Genomic DNA, 19,380 nt, shown 5'->3' with positions numbered 1-19,380 from the left:
GCCCCCACCACACTATCAGAAACGCTGATCGAGAACCACATAGAACGTGACTTTTGATTCCACCATTCTGGAGTTTGAACTGTGACGGGACAGAATATTTACTGGTTTAATAGTGATTATTTCTTTATTATTATTATTTTTCTTCCGTACGTTTTTTAAGCGTCTATATCTCTTCAGCTCTTTCAGATATTAAAATATTCAGCTCTTCTGCTAGCTTGTTCAACTGTTTTGGCAGTTACCAAGGATTTCTAGGATTTTTTGGGGTTTAGAAAATGTTTCAGCAAAAAGAAAAAAAAAAAAAAGATAATATTTCAGCTACATACTAGCTGTTTTGGATCATTTGGGCTTTTTTCAGTTTTTTAGGCTAATTTGGAGCTTAGCTAATATTTTTTGGCTAAATGAGACATTTTACCAGCTTTTTCTCAAAAATAGCATAAAAAACAAAAAAATCCTGTTAGCCAAAACAGCTAGCATGCAGCTGAAATATTAGCTTAATTCCAAAATAGCCTTAAAAAACATAATAATTGCCAAAATACTCTACAAAGCTAGCAGAATGCCATTATAACTTTCAGCTTTACTACTCTGACTCCATATAATAAATAATAAGTAACGACTAATTGACTATTAAATTAGTCGTCAACTATTTTAAAAGCAGTTCAGTCATTAATTAGACGACTAATCATGGCGGCCCTCGCTCTGGACCACAGATGTTCACATTTAAACATAAGTAATGACTTTTTGTTGCAGCACGACCTTTTTAAAGTCATAAAACCGTTGTTGTTAAGTATATTTGAGTGCTGGGAGCTCCACATTAACGCTAGCGGACCGGCGATTGTTGATGATGTCAAAGTGACGTCCGAATTATGAGACATTATTTTTTATAACTCTGCGTTTGGAGGGCTAAATGAAGGAAAAGGGAAGAATTCAGATGATTATTAGCAAATTAACAAAAAAGTAAAAACATTTAACTTCACATGCAATAAAAGCACCGTCACATAATGAACTTACATTATGAACCATCTCTTAATGCAACAACAAACGATAAGACAAAATATGTTTGTTTTTATAAGTTAAGGGCTGTGAAGTTCTTAGAAATATTGAAATATTTTGTGGTGACTATCCAGTATTATCGCTGTAGGCATGAAATACCACGAACGCAGTACTTGTTGTTTCAGTCAAACATATTTGTAATACTATTTCAAATATTTTACTTGTGCAATATTGTTATGAAAGCACTTTGAGTTCATGCCAAAATGCGTTTTAAAAAGTGATGTGACCTGCTGTCCGTGAGCGTAAATACGATGATACGGTTGTAAGGAGAACATTTCATCAAATTCATGTCATAAAGGTCGCTGACCCGAGCTCTAGACGGGTCAGACCGCACTCGGGCGGCGCCGCTCACCCCCTCAGCAGCAGGCTGAACACCTCCTCCTCCTCCTTGGCCGCTCTCTGTCTCCGCCGGTCTCCCAGCATCCTCACGCTGGCCCAGCTCGCCACCCCCTCCTCCTCTTCCTCCTCCTCTCCCTCCTCCTCCTCCCCATTTTCCTCTCGTTCTCCAGTGTGGGCTTTGGGGGAGGCGTTGGAGGGAGTGAAGCTGGAGCTTTCCAAAACGCTGCGGTTGCTTCCAAAGGCCGAGTCCGCCTCCTCAGGTGCCTCAGACTCCGCCCGCATCACCTGCACGACCAGGAGAGCAAACGGTTCTGGTCCAGAATGCAAACTGATCAGAACCAACAGAAGGGGAACCCACCTCGTCCAGGTCCGTCTCCCTGTAGCAGCGCAGCGGCACGGCGTCCAGGTCCGTCTCGGAGTATTTGATGGCGCGTCGGATGATACCCGTCTTCAGGGCAGCGCCTCTGGGATGGGGGGTCACCAGCTCCACCTCCACCTGACGGACGGCGTGATGCGACAGCTTCGGGCCCTCGCCGTCCCACCCCCTCCTCGGACAGGCCGGGCCCTGACTGAGGGAGGAGGGAGGGCTGGGCGGGCTGCTGGTTGGAGGCGTTGTGGGCGGAGCTTCTGCAAAAGACACAAAAACCACACAAACCTGTCTGTTAGGGGACTTTTCTGTTGACATTGAGACCCGACTACAACCTGTGCATCACATGCTGACGCTCTAACAGAGAAAGAGAAAAGGTCCTCACAAGGATATAAAAACAAGTACACACACTTATTAAAACACTGATCGATCAGGTGATTCCAGATTTTTGAATTTTGTCAAAATAAATTAAAAAGCCTGTGGATTAAGATGTTCTTGAAGGAAACTTCTTCATGAAAACAACAAACAGAAGAAACAAAGCAGCATCTGGGAGCTCAAAAGAAGGCGGAGCATGTAAACAACAACTAACTACAAACTAATAATAGAATCTAAAAATGGAAGTTAAAATAAAATACAAATTTCAGAAGTTTTACAATTCTGCATTTTTATTTTAATCTGGGTTAATCTCTTTGTAAATGTTTTGCCAGAACAAACCGAGCTGCTTAAACTTTTGTCACCTGCTGTTTCCTGATCAAAGCACAATCCTAAATAAAGGAGCAGAGCGGAGCGGCGAGGTAACGCAGGAGTAAGACCTCATCTTACTTTTCTAAAGCTCCGGCTAATTGGCTTAAGAGGTGCTGCAGGCGCCTGAGGTTTCTTGTTTACCTGGCTGGCTTTACTCAGACTGATCAGCCGAAATCCTAACAAAGCTCTGCGTTTAGAAGAGAATACAAGTGACACTACAGAGGAACTCAGAGGAGGAAGAACTGCATAGATCTAGAGAACTTAGAGTATTTTTAGAGTTCATCTACAGTAGGGGTGTCTAACTCAATCACACAAGGGGCCAAAACCCAAAACACACCTGAGGTCGCGGGCCGAACAGGATAAACATTTATTGAACACTCTAAAACTACATTTTTAAAACTTTAAAACTGTAACTTTTTAGCATAATTATGAACTAGATATGTAGAATTACCTGTGATAATGCTAGTGTGAATGCTGTAAGCTGAATTTGGCCGCTGAAGATGCTGAAATTGATTACTAAAAACGCTGAAGCGAATAGTTAAAAACGCGGAAGCTGATAACTGAAAACGGTGAGGCTGATAGCCAGCTAAAATAATAGGTAAATACCAGATTAGCCAAAACAATTAGCATGTAGCTGAAAAAATAGCTTAAATGTCCTTAAAAACTGAAAAAACTAAATTAGCCAAAATAGGTAGCGTATCAGTATTAGCTAAACTCCAAAACAGCCTAAAAAATCTTAATAAATTCCAAAATAGTCCAAAAAACTAGCAGAATGGCAAATTTTAAACCTTTAAAACTGTAACTTTTTAATATAATTCTAAATAATAAAAAGTCAGGAATATTATTCAAGAATAAATCAACTTAAACCTTAAATAACTTTCGATTTTTATTCTCCATGAAAATATATTTTGTCAAAATTATACAAATTAGAAATCAGCTCAAGATAACATCGGGTCATTAATAAAATAAAATAAAATGATCTGGAGGGCCGGATCCGGCCCCCGGGCCGTGACTAGTCTTCTACAGTATTTTCACGTTGGGTTCGTTGGACTAATTTTCTGATAAACTTCATGCCAGAACGAAGTCAAAACATCGGCACCTTTTCTGCAGCGACTGTCCTCCGACTTGCCCCCAAACAGAAACTCCCACTTTGCACGAGCGATCTTCTGCGACCGCGAGGGCGGGATGGACGCCGTGTCCCCTCCTGTCTGCAAGAGGAGGCAGACAACAGATACTTTTTTAGATTAAAATAAATACATTCAAAAGGAAACCTTTAATAGAATTCATCAAACACATATCCAAAGCAGGTTTTGAATGAGCTCTATTGTATTTACTTCTGACTGAAATGTTTCCACACTTTACCCACATTATAAGTGAAATATTACCCTTGTTTTGTTTGTGTGGGTTTGTTTTATTTATTTATTTTTTAACTTTTTGCTGATGTTCTCGCCTCAACTTGGCTTGTTCTCTTTTTTAAACTTATGGACGACAAAAAAGAACGCCTGAAAAACGTGTATAATGAACACTCTAAAGTTGTTGTACATTTAATCTTTTTCAAATAAAAAAAAAATAACTAAAATAAACTAAAATAAAAACAGATTTTTTTAGAATCACTTGCTGAGATAGACGACCAACTTTTACTTAAAGCCCAAATTTTATAACTTGGATCACAATCTAAAACAATGTTGATAGTTTTTCTAAAAACTTGTTTTGTGGAAGAAAAAAGTTTCCAGAATAGCAGAGAGTTAAATTTAAAAAAGTTACTGAGAGGAAGTCTGATTTATTTCACAAGAAACTACAAAAAACATGCATTTTGCACCAAAAAAAAAAGCTTTAAAACTAAATAGACTTGTGAATTTTGTTTAATGATTTTGCATCATGAGAATAAAACTCGCTTTGAGCTGATCAAGTGATTCCTGCAAATAAATGAAGTCACAACAATTAACTGATTGGATGACATGAAGAGCGCTCCGCTGTGCAGAAGATCAAACGTCTTCTAAATTCACCAGAAAAATCGTTTTCTGACCAAACGTCTGTGGTTTTAGGAGGCCTGGAGAAGTGTCTATCAAGAGAAGACTCATAATGAAGATGAAGACTCCATCTGGTTTGGTTTGGTTTGACATGGCGCTCTCAGGAAAAAAAACAAAGTCTGAAGCGACCAAACTTCCAGGAGAAGTCGTGTGGTTCCTACAGCTGTTCAATTGGGGGCGCCATTATCCAATATGAGCTCTGATCAGGACTAATAAAACCAAAGAAAGGGCCAGTCTCATTTTCCCACATACTGTAATTCATAAAGCTTGTGTCAATTCTTTCTTTTCTTCTCTTTCATGGAATGTCAGTCTGGATTCACACTGCTGTAAACTGCACCAGAGTTCATCTCCAAGCTGTTTTCAAGGACCAGAGTTCTATTGTTTGGTCCAAACCAAAGCTGGAGGGAACTTTCACACCTTTTATATCAAAGCAAAGCAGCTCTAGATCAGAGCGAAACCAAACCTCGGTCAGACCTGGGCCATCTCTGGACCAGAACCAAACCAATAGAATCAATCATAGCCTGTGTTCCCTCTTTAAAACAAATGATCCGACCTCTGTGAGGATTTCACAAAAGCACTCAAACATGTCCCATGAGTCTTAGCTGTAGCTGATCTGATAATGAATGTTTTTGTCAAAAGTTGCTGAAAAAGAAAAGACTAAGCACCGGCTGGCTGTGGCTTTTCTGCTACACATTTATTGTCATCTGTGTCGATCTAACATGTCGTAACACAAACCCCGAGGCTCGCTGCACACACATTCAAAACAAACAATCATGAGAAGTGTGTTCTCGTGTGACCGAACTCTCAGAAACCCCCTCCTTCTGGCCGACCTGCATTCCAGAGCCGCTGTGGGCGGCGGCGTGGCTCGACTGGCTCCAGGTTTCAGGGGACAGGCTGCCTGTGGCCCCGCTGGAGCTCTGAGAGGACATCCGAGTAAGTCCGCTTTGGTTCTGAGACCGATGGGTGTCCAGCTCCAACAGTGCTCTGTCCCTCTTATGGCTCTCCTCTGGTCCGGACGGTCTTGATGACTTCCGGCTGATGTTTTCTCCACACGTGTCCCCTCCGTCCTGCACCGCTCTGGCTCCTCTGGAGGTCCAGCTCCCAGGCAGACCTTCAGGATTCTGACAGGTCAGTTGTGTCCTGATCTGTGAAGCGTCAAAGAGGTGGTTGTACTGCCAGCGGTCAGTGTGAGGAGACCTGAGGGCTCCCGTGGACTGTGGGGGCTGGCAGCGGTGCAAAGACATCTCCTTGGTGGGTGAAGTCTGCTTCTGTTGCGCTGATACCTGAGAGACAGGTGCATGGTTGCACCTGGCCGCGATGGCAGGAGATGCTGGAGTGGAGTGTCCTCTGTGGGACACCAGAGGAGAAATGGATCCAGGTTTCGTCTGCAGTTTTTCTGTGTTGCAGTGTTGGTGGTCGACCTGCAGATGCTCAACAGAGTCGTAACGATGGGGAGAGCCGTAAAGTCGAGACTCTCTCGATGAACTCCGGGGGCTCTCAGACCTCAGAGACTCCGCTGGAGACGGCGTGGGAGACGGCGTCTGCTTTCCTGCATACGCTCTGGAGTACTTGCTGGCTCCCACAGCCAGCTTGCAGTCGTGCTCAGGGTTTGAAGATGGCGAGGCACTGGTCCGGTCACTGATCCAGCTGTCAGCATCGCTGGCTCTGCTGCTGCAACGGGACGGCTTGTGGACGGTCGCATCAACTACGTCATTAGTACGACACCATGAGCCATCTGTTGCGTAATGTGAAGCGTTCGCGTTGAGGTGTGGGCTTCCAGGCTGGTAGGAAAACATGCTGGCTGGAACCTCATGCTGGATGTCTGTAGGTCGACCTGCTGGTAAAGGTGGGTGGAACTTGCTGGACAACCTGGGACTCTCATCTCCCATCCACGGCCTCTGTTGGCTGTGTGCCGGTCTATGAGAGTGGAAGGTTGAGTTTGGAGCATCTGAATGCAGAATGAAACCAGTCTGGGCACACAGGTGGTCAGAGGCAGGACTTCTGGGTAGTCCGTTCATCGAGCTATGACAGATCTTCCGGTCGAGCTCCTGGAGTTGGGTCTTGCATGGCAGGGTGAGGGTACTACGGGACAGGACGGGCGATCCTCCCAAAGAACGGCAGCGAGGAGACGAGTGATGATGAGGCAGAGTGGGACTGTAGTTTTTTGCAAACCTCCGCTTGAGTTCTGGCGATCCAAACTCGTCTAAGGCCTTGTTGGTGGCATCTCTTGCAACTGCCTCCACGGTACCTCTCTGTACGTTCGGTGAACCCCAAGGGGATTCTCTTGGGGTACGGTGGTGCCTGTGGAAGGTGCCGCCCTCTAGAGGGTGATCATGGAGCCACACTGGGTCACTCATCCTCTTCATGATACGAGCAGGAACCTGCTGCCCCTCTCGTCTGCTTTGCATACAGTCCGATACGTTTAGGCACACTGAATTACGAAGTTCAGCGTTGCTACGAACACTGGCCTTATCTATGTATCCAAAGGAAACAACAGATGTCTTCCCTGCACCGTCCACACCATCGAGGACCTCGTAGGAACTGCAGATATCGTTGGGGCTGGGGGTCATACTGAGCCTGCTGGAGTGTGTGGACGATGGGGAGATGGGCACCCTGCCAGAGAAGGGATCCACCTCAGAAGAACTGGTTCGTCCATGTGAGCCATGAGAGCAGGAACCGGATGTTTTGGGAGCAAGGATCTCCAGTAGCTGACCAACACTTTCGTACAACACATCCTGCCGTTGGGTAGGGGACGTGGCGGGACCGACACTGTAGTCTACGGAGTGTCTCAGGGAAGACTTTGAGGGCAGTAAATTGTGGTTTCCAACCCCCATGTGACGCTGGCTGACAGGGGATAGAGCTGGACTCCGGGTGGGACTGCAGCGAGCAGAGCTCCTCTGAGAAGGAGCAAGGGTGTCTGGACACGGCAACATTAGGTGGGCGGACCCATCTTCTCCTCTACCCAATCCCCTCTGCTCCTCCTCTGACACCGATCTCACTTCCACGTAGAGGTGAAGGACTTTGCCTGCCTGAGACATGTCTGTCTCTTCAGTGATTGGGTATTATTAGGGTTTTAGATTTGTGTAACCTCCTGCATCTGAGCACAGTAAGGAGTCTTGGATGAGGGTCAAAGGCAGGACTGAAGCACCAGGTCCATCCTTCAGGTGCAAAACAGAACCAAAACCTGCAACAAAAAGACAAAACAAGTTCAGTTTAGGTCTGTTATGCCATATTCTTATTTTACAATAACAAATGTTTAAGTTGGTGTCATACAGGCAAGTAATGTGCTCTCTGCATACACACACATCTAAACTTTGTGTTGAGCGCTTTGGTGCAAACGCTCTTCCAACCTTCGTCTCCAGTTAATCTGCTGGTTTACCTGCTCTAAACACCAACGAGAAAACCAGATACTCGACGACCACAGTCCCTTCTTTTAGCTGAAGTGTGACTAAAGGAGGTTTTCCACCCTACTAACCATCAGCCCTGAGGCGGGAGGACTATGCTTGACCTTTTCCAGTCCATCAGTTTTCAGAATCTCCATTGTAGGTTATTGAGCATGCTCAGACCCACTGGATCAGAAAAACAACTGTTTTTTGGTTTTCCAAGAGTGCTCTGGTTCCACACCGGAGTCCCATATGTTACAATTTACCTGCCGAACACACCTGACTTAGAGTGCCACTCCAACTATATTTTTTTCCTTTGTTCCCAGTCGTCTTTTCATTATGATTATGCAATTTTTAGTCAAAATTAAAAAGCCTTTTGGTTTTTGTCATAATTTCTGCAGCTCATTAGAAATGCGATTCTGGCTTGTGAAGCAGAAGTTAGTTCCACTCATATCCCATCAAGACCTTCTCTCAAGCTAGTTTAGAGCTTCTCACAAACCCAAGCTAATATTAGAGTAGCAAAACAACAGAACACGATATAGGAGCTATTGAGAAACAGTTTTTAACCAGATTCCAGCTCAGACGAGGAAAATGAAGACACTAATAGATCCATTTGTCTGCAAGTGGATGCTTCGGAGTTGGAGCGGAGGCTTTGGCACGCCCATTTCTGTAGCATTAGTCTGAGCATTTTCAAGCATCTGGTTTTCATCTGCTCCTGATCCAACAAGATTTTAATGAATAAATACTCAGAAAAGCAGTTTTATTCGTAAATTATATTACATAGGTCCTCTAGTATGAGAAACATGCTGCAAGAACATGTTAAAAACACAAGACGATTTTCATTGGAGTGAGTGTTTAATGATGGTCATTATCTCTGGAGCAGAACCACTCACACTAACTGGAGTAAGATTTGTCAAATGCTGTACTGGAACATTATGATCCATAATTTTACTATGGTAAGCTGTCAGCCGTACTAATACTCCTTTAGACTTAGATCCATTAGAAGCTGCAGTTTGAACTTGAGAGGGGAGGAGCCCAGTGATAGGTCCTAATTTAAAAACTATAATTTCACTTTAAAAAAATGAATCATTTCCTTGTCCTTGTCGTTCTCCTCCTGCCAACCCAGCAGGAACAGAAGAGCCGTGATGCTCTTCTATTAATAGCTGCACAGTCCACTCATGTGCTCCACCTACAGTCAGAAGGGGAGGAGTTCCTGCAGACACTGAGCATGCTCCATGACCAGCTGAGGGTGAAGTCTAGATAAAGTTGATTCTATAGGATGGAGTCACACATGAGCACAAATCTGTGTTTTTATGAAGCATCAATACATTTAAAAAAATATAAAAAGAGGTCAAACGTCTGAGTGCAGTCATGTGACGGGAGGGAGCTGGAAGCAAACCATTGACCTTCTCCTGAAGGTGGTTGTTTGGAGTGCAGGTGATCATAGAGGTGATTAAAACATTCACTCAAGGATATTTATGCGGTTTTTGTTCCTCGGAGTGACTAAACGTTGGGATTAAAGATAATAAAGGGTGTTTAAGACAAAGCGAGTGATCAGAGGAGATCTTTCACAACTTTTTTAAAATGTTTTGCATCCTGTAAGCAGATTCCCATCTGTCTTAGCAGACCTGCTCCCTGATGCTCCTTCCTGATTTTCAGAACATTTGTGGAACATCAATGAGAGGCGGAGGAGGGGGGTGGGGGGTCATGTCAGGCCTATAGGTCTATAATGTGGCCAGTCCACTTCCTGTCTGGACGTCTGTTGTCTCCATCACAGCAGAAGAAGAGGAGAGAGCGTGGCTCAACTTTCCTCTGTGGGACGAGAACCAGCAGCAGCTGCTGGAACCATCCAACAAAAACTAAAACACACCTCTGGGAAAAGGAGGGAAGGTGGTTTTATTTTGACCCCCCCCCTACTCAGATTGTCTCTTACTGAAGAGGAGAGAACAGGAGCAGAGCAGCTCTCAGTCGGGACCTGAATCTAAAATCTGCAGATTTTCCTCACTAAAAAGAGTCTGAGTGAAACAGGAAACTGAATCCTTCCTGAGGATTCGTCCCAGACCGGAATCTGAAACACTTGTGTGTGTGTGCGTGCACGAGACCTCACACGCACACACTGATTAGCACACATTTAGCCCTACTTTTTCTGGACTCTGCTAATAGGATTCCCTGACTCACCCCCCCCTCGCATGCACTTCTCTATCTGCCAGCGCGCACATACACACACACACACACACACACGAGCAGCTGTAACCTTACCTGTGTCCTCTTTTCCCTCAGCAGCAGCAGCAACATCCCCTGCGTTTCCATGGCAACCCCCCCTCAGCCCCCCCCTCGTCTTAGGGTGACCTGCCGTCTCCGTCCTTCGTCCTCCTCTTCCTCTGAACACTTGTTGTCTGCAGCACTGACAGCTCCTTGTGGGTTAACTCTTCGCTCGGCTCCTCCTCTTCCCCAATAAGCCCCCCCCTTTCCAATGAATCCAGTCAATCAAAAGGCCCCGCCCCCCCATCTTCCATGCAGCCTGGAAAGCCAATCACGTGGCGAGCTCTGCCTCTGTGCATCTCCTTCAGCCAATGATGGGCGGAGCTGACAGATGGCAGCGCGGCTTAAGACGGGGGCGGGGGGGGGCATCCTGAGCTGCAACAGACAACAAGATAAATCAATAACAACACGCCGACGGTGATGTCATCCTGAGCTGCGCTGCGATTGGCTGACGGCCTCATAACCACAAAGGTGCAAGAATCTCGAGAACAGAATCGAGGACGCCACGCGAGAAACCGCCAAGGCAGACGGAGACCGCGGGACTCACGTTACCACGGAGATGACAGCTGGAAGGTGGGAAACACATCTATCTTCAATTAACATGTGTCAAAGTCACGGCCCAGGGGCCGGATCCGGCCCTCCGGGTCATTCTATTTTGTTGTTATTAATGACCCGATGTTATCTTGAGCTCATTTCTAACTTGTATAATTTTGACAAAATATATTTCCATGTTTATCCTGTTCGGCCCGCGACCTAAAGTGTGTTTGGGATTTTGACCCCTTGTGCGATTGAGTTTGATACTCCTGCTTTATCTGGTCCAGATTCCCTGATTCTGTGATCCAGATCGAGATCAGGAAGAACCTGAGCTCACGTGGAAAGATTTAGGCGTTCTGTTGGTCACATGACCCTGGCTGATGGAGAACCGTCTGCTCACCGAGGTTCTGAGGCGTCTGCAGCATCACAGCAGCTTTACTGAATTACAAAATGAGAAATTAAAAAAAATGGCTCACCTCCACAGAGGGCGGAGTAAGAGGGCGGAGCCATGAGCATCTGCACAGAGGGAGGAGTCATGAGCATCTGCACAGAGGGCGGAGTCATGGCCCAAACTCTTGGTCTAAGCTGCACCTAAAAGGAAACGTGTAAGATCATTGAGTCCAGACAGGAAACAGAACTTTGTTCTGATCATGACACTTACGGATCAGCTTACCAGGTTCAGAGGAGATTCCACATCAGATCTCCGGATCTTCTGTCCATGAAAATGAGGCAAATGTCTGCGGCAAATATCACATTTGACTCGGGGGAATCAAACGTTCGGAGCGGAGAAGAAGAACTTGGTTCTTGACCAGTCCGTACAAATTTGTTCTGACCCAGATTTCCACAGAAGCAGCAGAAGTCAACAACCAGGACAACAAAGTTCAAGACAACAATGAAGACACAAAACACTGCTGCACAACCACAAAATAAGACAGAGGACCGTCTGTCTCCCAGAGAAGCACAAAACAACAAACAACAACAAACAACAACACAGCAGAGATCCGGTGTGTTTGTGATCAACAGATTTATCAAAAACTTGATTGACAGTTTGGTGATCAATTCTAGCAGCAGAATCCAGTCTGACGGTTTACCTGCAGGTGTTCCCTTGCAGGAGCCCCGCCCCCACAGGTAAACTCTGAGGTAATGTTGGTGAAAGGGCAGCAGCTGAGACTGAGCGCGCGCGCACGTACGTACACTTCATCCTCCGGAGGGATGCTTCCACCCCCCCCGGTCATCCACGGCCTTGACCTTAACCGGACAGTAGCACAGACACCCCGCGCGCGCAGCTGCCGGATCTCCTTTCGGGATCAGCGGTCTTTAACTTTGACCTGGAAGCTTCCGCCGCTCCTGCATAATTCATCGGTGTGGTGACGAGTGCCCGGTGAACAGCACGCCGCGTTAATCTTTAACCAGCCGCTTCTTTCTTTGTTCCTTCAAATCTGCACTTTTTCCCCCAGAAAGCCGCGGTGCCGCCGCTCAGCGGGATGTTCCGCCGCTCCGAGAGCGCGAGCGCTGGAAAAGTAGACCGTTAGCGGGAAAAGCTCCCGTTTACCGGAGCGGCGCGCGTGCCGAGTTACTCCTGGCGTGTTTTTTTTTTTTTTTTTGCACTGACTGACCGGAGTGTCGCGTCACTGCAGGCGCGTGCGCGCGGGGCTCTGAAGCCCCACATCTGCCGGTTTTGGCGGTCACTCACCTCCGGTGGAGGCTGCGGCGGCGTCAGCGGCTCCCGCACACGGGACACCGCGCCGCGGCGGCGCCTTGGACTCCGGCCCCCGCCCGGTCCATCTGACGGTAACGGGCGGACCGGTGGCGGCGGGAAAGGCGGTCCGAGTGGACCCTGGTTCTGGTTCTGCTCCGGTTCTGCGGGTTTCTGCTTAAAAATCCCTTCAGAGTTCCATTAGAATTTCCCAGGAGGCTGTTTGGCATCAGTCTTCCACGGAGACTTGAACTTCCGCATCGGTTATGTGAGGTCATAATCACGTAAGGATACGTCAGAGCGCGCGAGCGCGAGGGAAACGTGGATACAGACTCACCTATTTGGAACTATAATATTACCAAAATAATGTCTATAAATTACATTCATAATTCAAAATTTCCTATGAAATTTGAATATATCATATTAACACGAAAATAACAAAATATAGAACATAAAATTAGCAATTTTCTATTATATTTGGTCTTTTTAATATTTGCAAATCTAAATTTTATTCATTATAATCGTATTTACTCGCCATTTCTAATAGTCCAACCAAAAAAGCCATAAGTACATGTTTTATATCATTATTACAATTATTATCAAATTCAATATTACATCACACTGAAAATCACGAAGCAAAAGAGCATTGTACAACCTTCAAGAAGTAATAAAGTATTCCAATAAGAGAATAAAAACATTATGTAAAGTTAAAAATCAATAACGTAATTGTAATGTATTAAAGCAAACTAAATCTTTCAATAAATTAATAAAAAATAATAAACTGATAAATTATCTAAAGGTTTCATAACATTTTCTGCTTTTTGAAGCGATTGACAAAAAATCTAATTGTTTATGAAAAACAAAAAGTTGGCCCTTATTTAAAAAAACACTCATTTGTGTGTGAAAATAAGCAATTGTTAAGCGAGAACTGTATCCTTTTTTCCTTATTTATACAACCAAATTGAATGTTAATATATGTAAATGAAGGAATTTTGTTTTTTGTTGTAATCCAATCGTATAAATCCTTCCAAAAATATCTCTATAAACCGAGTCACAGTCATGGAAGAGGTGTCTTTGAGTTTCAATATCATTGTGACAGAACAGGATTATCTTCTATTTTAAATCTTAACCTTATAAATATTTACAAGGATGGATGTCATTGATTGTTATAAAAATTGATTTCTTTCATTTTGGGAGGTAAGGAAAATAAAAAACATGTTCTGATGAGGGACATGTCTGTTTTTAATCGAGTCGGAGAGAATAAGTTGTTTGACAGAGCAGTTCTTAAAATTGAGGAACTACAACGTTTGCTATATAAGTATGAAAGTTGTCTGTAATGTATTTTTTTATGTCATCCTCATTGTTATTGTTCTGTGTATTTTGGACAATAAAGGATTGATTTTTAAAAAATGATATTTTTCATAACAACATAGTCCTAAACTGTTTGATTTATTGCAGAATCTCTCATTAAACGTGGTTAAACCCACATAATGGTTGTGTGATGTAACATTACTTCAAACAAGTATCTATGAATACAAGTGTGTGTTAATAAACACACAATATGGAGCAAAAAGTGTTTGTCAGTCACTGATTCTACAAGTTCTCTAAGGAATGTGATGAAAGGTCTACAATTCAACTGGAGATAGAATGTGAACAATTAATTTCTCATTCAGGAAATCACATTCTGGTTGGCCTATTTTTATTGGTGTAATGTTGCAGAAAATAAGTGTTTAACTCCCACAAACAAGCAAGAATTCTGTTCCTCACAAACTTGTTAACTTCTTCTTTATGAAGCTAAATAATACCTGTTCAGGTTCACACCTTAAAGTCTCTCTCCAACTGTCATCTGTGTCATGCTATGCTGCTGCCATCTACTGCTGGAAGCCTCCAGTCCGGCCTGACACCGAGAAGCATCGTCAGCAGAGACCTTACAGCCTGTGGACTAAACCTTCCACGGAGAAACTCTTTGTGTTGAGCATTGATCTGCTTTAATTCCTGGTTAATCTTCATTCATTTATGTATTTTTGTGTGTTCATTTCCCACAGGATGGACAACTTAATTTTGTGTATTTTAGATTGTTTTGGTCTTTTTCAGTGATCTGATCTGATATGTTCCCTTATGTTTCCAATTTAGATGAAGAACAACACAAAAAGGAAGAAGAATGTCTGTTCAGTTGTCCTCCTCTGTTAAATTTAAAGATTATGTTATTTTTGTTGCTTTTACCTTTTTTGGGGCCTATTTTGTGCATTTACATGTTTTTAAAATTAAATGTAGTTTTGATGCATTCTTGCTGTCCCTGCCTTATATTACCCGGTCCACCACACCCAGAAATGTAGTTTTAATCTTAAGTTATTTTTTATATGTCCTCCATTATGAGAAAAATTTTAAAAAACAACTTGATTTTCATTGGAGAGGGTCTTTAAACAGTCTGACTGCAGCCTCTCCAACAAGACCAAAGAGCTGTCGAAGGACACCAGGGACAAGATAGTAAACCTGAACAAGACTGGGATGAACCGATCTACAATAAACAAGCAGCTTAAGTGAATGGATAGAATGACGTTTGAGTTGACTTTTTTCACTTCACATCCAGGAGCCGCAGGTTTCAGACTCCTGGTTTAGACGCATCACAACGGGACGGAGCAGGGAGCTTCTGTCACTACAACACCAACAGTATTTTTACATCTGCTCCTGATTCACAATGACTTGAACAAAGAAATACTCATAAATACAATTTTAAGCTTAACTTTATTTTTATATGTCTTTCATTCTTGTAAAAAAATGCCACAAAAACGTGTCAAGAACACAGTTTTCATTGGAGTGGGTCTTTAAAAATCCTCTTTCTGCTGAAAAGCTGCAGAATGAAAACATTTTCCCCAATCTGAATCTATGCACACATATATAAATATATAAAATTAAATTAATCCTTTTAATCCACTGCAAATTACAATGAGTTTGTGTGCAGAGGATTAAATCTAACATCTGGACTTTTAAAGCAGGAACATTTCCAACATGTCAGGAATGCTGAAGACGCTTGGGAACGTTGGTCAGGGCGGGAACATTTCAGCTGAGGATTGATGAACGTGATTTGTTTCAGCTGAGATCAGGAGCCCAATCCTTAACCTAATTTTACAGTTTTCCAAAAGACCATTGGAAGCTGGTTTATAACTGGAGCACAGTTTATGACTCCTGTTTAAAAAAACACCCAAAATATCCGGTCTGGTGTCTGCGGTGTTTAGATGTAGATGATGAAGCTGGACCTCTGTGGCATGCAGCTCCGTGCAGCTCCGTGCAGCTCCTGCATGACATCGTGTCCTGGAACACGGAGAAGAATGTGAAGACTTCTTCTGAGTCCCATAAATGGATGCTGACTCACGGAGCCGTCTCTAAATTCTTCCTTCTGCTCGGCCTGTTTGTCTTCATTCATTCAGCCGCTCGGTTCTTACAGTCCCGACAAACAAACGGAGCTTTCTTCTGAGGGCAGGCGGTGGAGAAGTGAGACAAAGAAAGATGCTTCAGAGGCCCAGAGGTCCTTCCATACAGAGTAAACACCTGAGAGATCAGCTGCACACAGATGGAGAGTTCACACAAACACGTGATCCTGTTCAGCCGTGCACGTGTGTGTTTGTACACGTGCAGATCTTTTTATGTCTTTTGAGTCTCTTTCAGGTTCAGATTCAGTTTCTGAATTTAGGATTAAGTTCTGAGAAAGATTCAGTAGAAAAGCGGATTTAGGTAAAAGTGTAAAATGATTTAATGCTTCAGGTTTAAACTCATTTGAAGATACAGATTTTTATTTTCAATTAATTTTTAAATTTTTTATATATAAACTTTATTTATACAGGCAGGACATTTTAAGAACGTCATTCTTATTTGCAATTATAGCCTGACAAAAGGAAGACCTTTTAAAGAAAAGAAAGAGAGTGGTAACAAAAACAAGAAATAAAATTGCATGGAATCAAAAAAATCCAGGTTAAATGTTAATTGGTTTGAGTTAAAATTCAGATTAATGTGAAGATTCAGAATTAAGTCAATGTTCAGATTTAGTACGTCGAAGGGCGAGTTCGAGTGAAGACGCAGGTCAACTTGGCTGCACGTGCTCCTATAAATGCATTTATTGGTCTGTTTTTTAGTCATTGTTTTCTTGTCGTGTCAGCTGCAGCTGTGGGAATAAAATATAAACACACTGGAGTGGATCATCTCTGATGTCACCAATTGATGCACTGATGCTGGAAGTGGGACAATAATATTCAATTGAATTTGGGTCCGCCCACCTGCCAATCAAAAACCACAGCCTTAAATATGTTGACTTATCTAGAGATCATGAAAAAAGTCTTTGTCAGAGTCAGTAATTAATAAAACAAAAACCTTTTTATAAACCTCAGAAATGAGACTATAAATAGATTTATTTTAGGTATAAAGTTGGATTTATTCATTTTGATCCCAGCATCCACTTGTGTTTGGAGAACCTGCAGCATTCCTGTTCGTGGGCGGTTGAACGCTGACGCTGCTTTGAGTTTATCTAATAAAAGAGTTTTTCTAGATTGTATCTGTGCCTTTCACAAACCAAAGCATCATGGCGGAGCGCGGAGGCCGCTCTGACCTGCTTTTCTTTCAGCTCTGGAAGGAAATGCGAGCTGCTTCTGCTTTTCTGTTTTCAGGAAAATGCTGCAGAAGAATGAGGTTGAGACACATGTGAAGTGAACATACGTACGCTGCGTAAACACGACCTGGCCTCCTGTCTTCTGGAACATTCCTGACCCGACCTACTTTACGAGTTTCACTAGTGTTCCTTCAGGCTTCTGCTGAAGCTCCGCTGCACAGGAACTCTACGGAAGGTCAAAAGCTGGGATCAAGAAAAAGGATTTCGTACAATATTCAAAATAGTTTGATAAAAAAACTAAAGATGCATGCATTACAATTATTAAATCAAAAGGACGATAACTACAAGAAAACAATATTTTTGTTACAGTTTTTATTGGACGTCCTAAAGCATTATCACATAAATAAAGACGTCTTTTGAATTTTTAATGATGAATTTTAACATTTTCTGTTTTTTGAAGAATAAATAGACTCCTTTAGTTGTAATGCACTGATTTAACATGTTAAATTTGGGTTTATTCTGCTCCTTTAAGACTAAAAAACTGTGCACAGTTTCTAAATTTCTTTTTGTAAAACAAAAACTTATATTCTAAAAATTATTTATATATAACTTTAAAAATATGTACATTTTTTGGTAAAAGTTTTTTTGGGTAAAAAACATTTTAAAAATGACAGTGAAGTAAATAAATAAACAAATAGTATAAAACATATTTTTTTATAAAAAAAAACTTGTTTACAAAAAATATTTTATTCAAGCAATGTATATAAAATAAAACTAGTTTGTTTTTGAATTGTTTCAGTTTTTTGTTTAAAAGCTGTCAGATGATGCAGGAAACAGAACTAAGTTAAAACGTGTTTTTCACAAAACTTTATTGATAAGAAACGGTTCCATAACAAGATATACAAACATAATGATGATTACAAAAGTTTGTAAGGACAATCTTGGATAAATTTCTGGTTTTACTCACTTTGCTTTTTTAATTTCAGTATTTTTAAGTCGTGATTCCTTCCTGAAGCTATAAAACATGAAGTTATTTTCCTTTTTTGTCATTTATGAATGTAAAATATAATCTGTGGACCCTGCAGCGACTGATTTGTTTATATGAATAAAATAATCCTCTAAAGACGAGTTTTATTTTAGTCAACAATTTGATTTTAAAGTCAATTAAATAAAATTAAGGTGAAATTTTGGATACAGAAACCTCATAAACTGTCAGGTAAGTTTCAGGATTTGTGTTCCCTTTATTATTGACGTGTTTCTGCAGTGACGGAGCTTCGCTGCAGTAATTTTCGTTTACCTTTGGGCGTGACCCATTTCTTCAGAGCGGTTTTAAGAGGTCATGATCTGAAGTAAACCTCCTGGGAAAACATCACGACTCAAAGGGACAAAAATGTTGACAACCATAAACAATTGTTTTGTTTAAATGAATTTGTTCTTCCATTAATCCATATATGTCCAAATTGTTTTTGTTTCTCCAATTTGACTTTTAAAAATGTTTTTATCTCCTGTGTACGGTGTCCCCTTAATGCCCTAATTTATGTCTAACTATTAAAACAAAACGAAGAAATAATAATAATGACTGATGTTTTTGGTTTGAAGTAGAAGCTAGGATTAAGGTACATGTAAAGCAGACATGTCTTGATACAATTAGGAACAATAATAAAGAAACTTTTATTTTAAAATTAAATGTATTATTTTTAATATCAATTATAAAAGTCAGATAAATTGTGGTGCTAATGAGGTGGGATTAAATCCAGTATAGTATTAATTTATATCCTTGTGTGGATTATTATTATTTCTCTCATAAACATCAGGATTATTTTGTTTACTTTGAATTGTTTTTCTTTAAAGTCCACCTTTGATCATCTTTTGATCCATTTCAAAGCTAGTGATCTTTAATCAGGATTATGCTGTTTTTAGCCAAAATCAAAAATCCTGTGTCGTTTTTTTTCAGAACAAAGTTTCTGCAGAGCGGCAGGAGAGACTAGCCCCTGAGTTGTGGGTGGAGTAAGCCTAACCACACTTCCCATCATCCCTTTTTTTTAAACTGCAACAGCAACTCAGAACTTCAACCCAAAAAAATATCAGAGCAGGAAAACAAAAATGTTCATGGATCTATTTGCAGGAAGACTGCAGCCCTCCCATTGTAGCACCTACGTCACAACTACAGGCTTCAAAGGTCTGCTCCACAACAATTACAAAAATAAAAATGTAATTTTAGGCTAAATGTTCTTTTTAGATGTTTTATATGGTCATAAAGTGCCAAAATTACATGTTAAAAACAGTTTTCATCAGTGGTTCATTAACCTTTCTTTAACCTGTGCGAGGGCATCCAGAAGTTTTGAAAAATACCTGCTGCTGCGTCACTTCCGGTA

At 42.0% G+C, this 19,380-nt stretch overlaps 1 protein-coding gene across 3 annotated transcripts in view; it reads right to left on the bottom strand.

The window, feature by feature from the left end:
- Positions 1–12,702, bottom strand: part of psda (pleckstrin and Sec7 domain containing a) — a 32,614-nt gene extending 19,912 nt beyond the window's left edge. For 2 of the 3 annotated variants that reach the window (XM_024297565.2, XM_024297567.2), the window contains exons 1-7: positions 11,383–11,537; positions 11,186–11,300; positions 10,173–10,550; positions 5,361–7,714; positions 3,600–3,708; positions 1,748–2,016; positions 1,403–1,674 (exon numbers count right to left, since the gene is read on the bottom strand). In XM_024297565.2, the coding sequence (XP_024153333.1) occupies positions 1,403–1,674; positions 1,748–2,016; positions 3,600–3,708; positions 5,361–7,568 (2,858 nt within the window). In that variant the 5' untranslated portion in view covers positions 7,569–7,714; positions 10,173–10,550; positions 11,186–11,300; positions 11,383–11,537. Of the gene's footprint in view, positions 1–1,402; positions 1,675–1,747; positions 2,017–3,599; positions 3,709–5,360; positions 7,715–10,172; positions 10,551–11,185; positions 11,301–11,382; positions 11,538–11,800 lie in introns of those variants that run through there. The other variant, XM_036215588.1, reaches the window with a different exon arrangement.
- Between the last annotated feature and the right edge of the window lie 6,678 nt (positions 12,703–19,380).

Source organism: Oryzias melastigma, linkage group LG15 (assembly GCF_002922805.2).
Source record: "Oryzias melastigma strain HK-1 linkage group LG15, ASM292280v2, whole genome shotgun sequence".
NCBI classification, from domain to species: domain Eukaryota; kingdom Metazoa; phylum Chordata; class Actinopteri; order Beloniformes; family Adrianichthyidae; genus Oryzias; species Oryzias melastigma.
The sequence above is the reverse complement of the archived record's forward strand: the minus strand, read 5'-3'. Positions and strand labels throughout refer to the sequence as shown.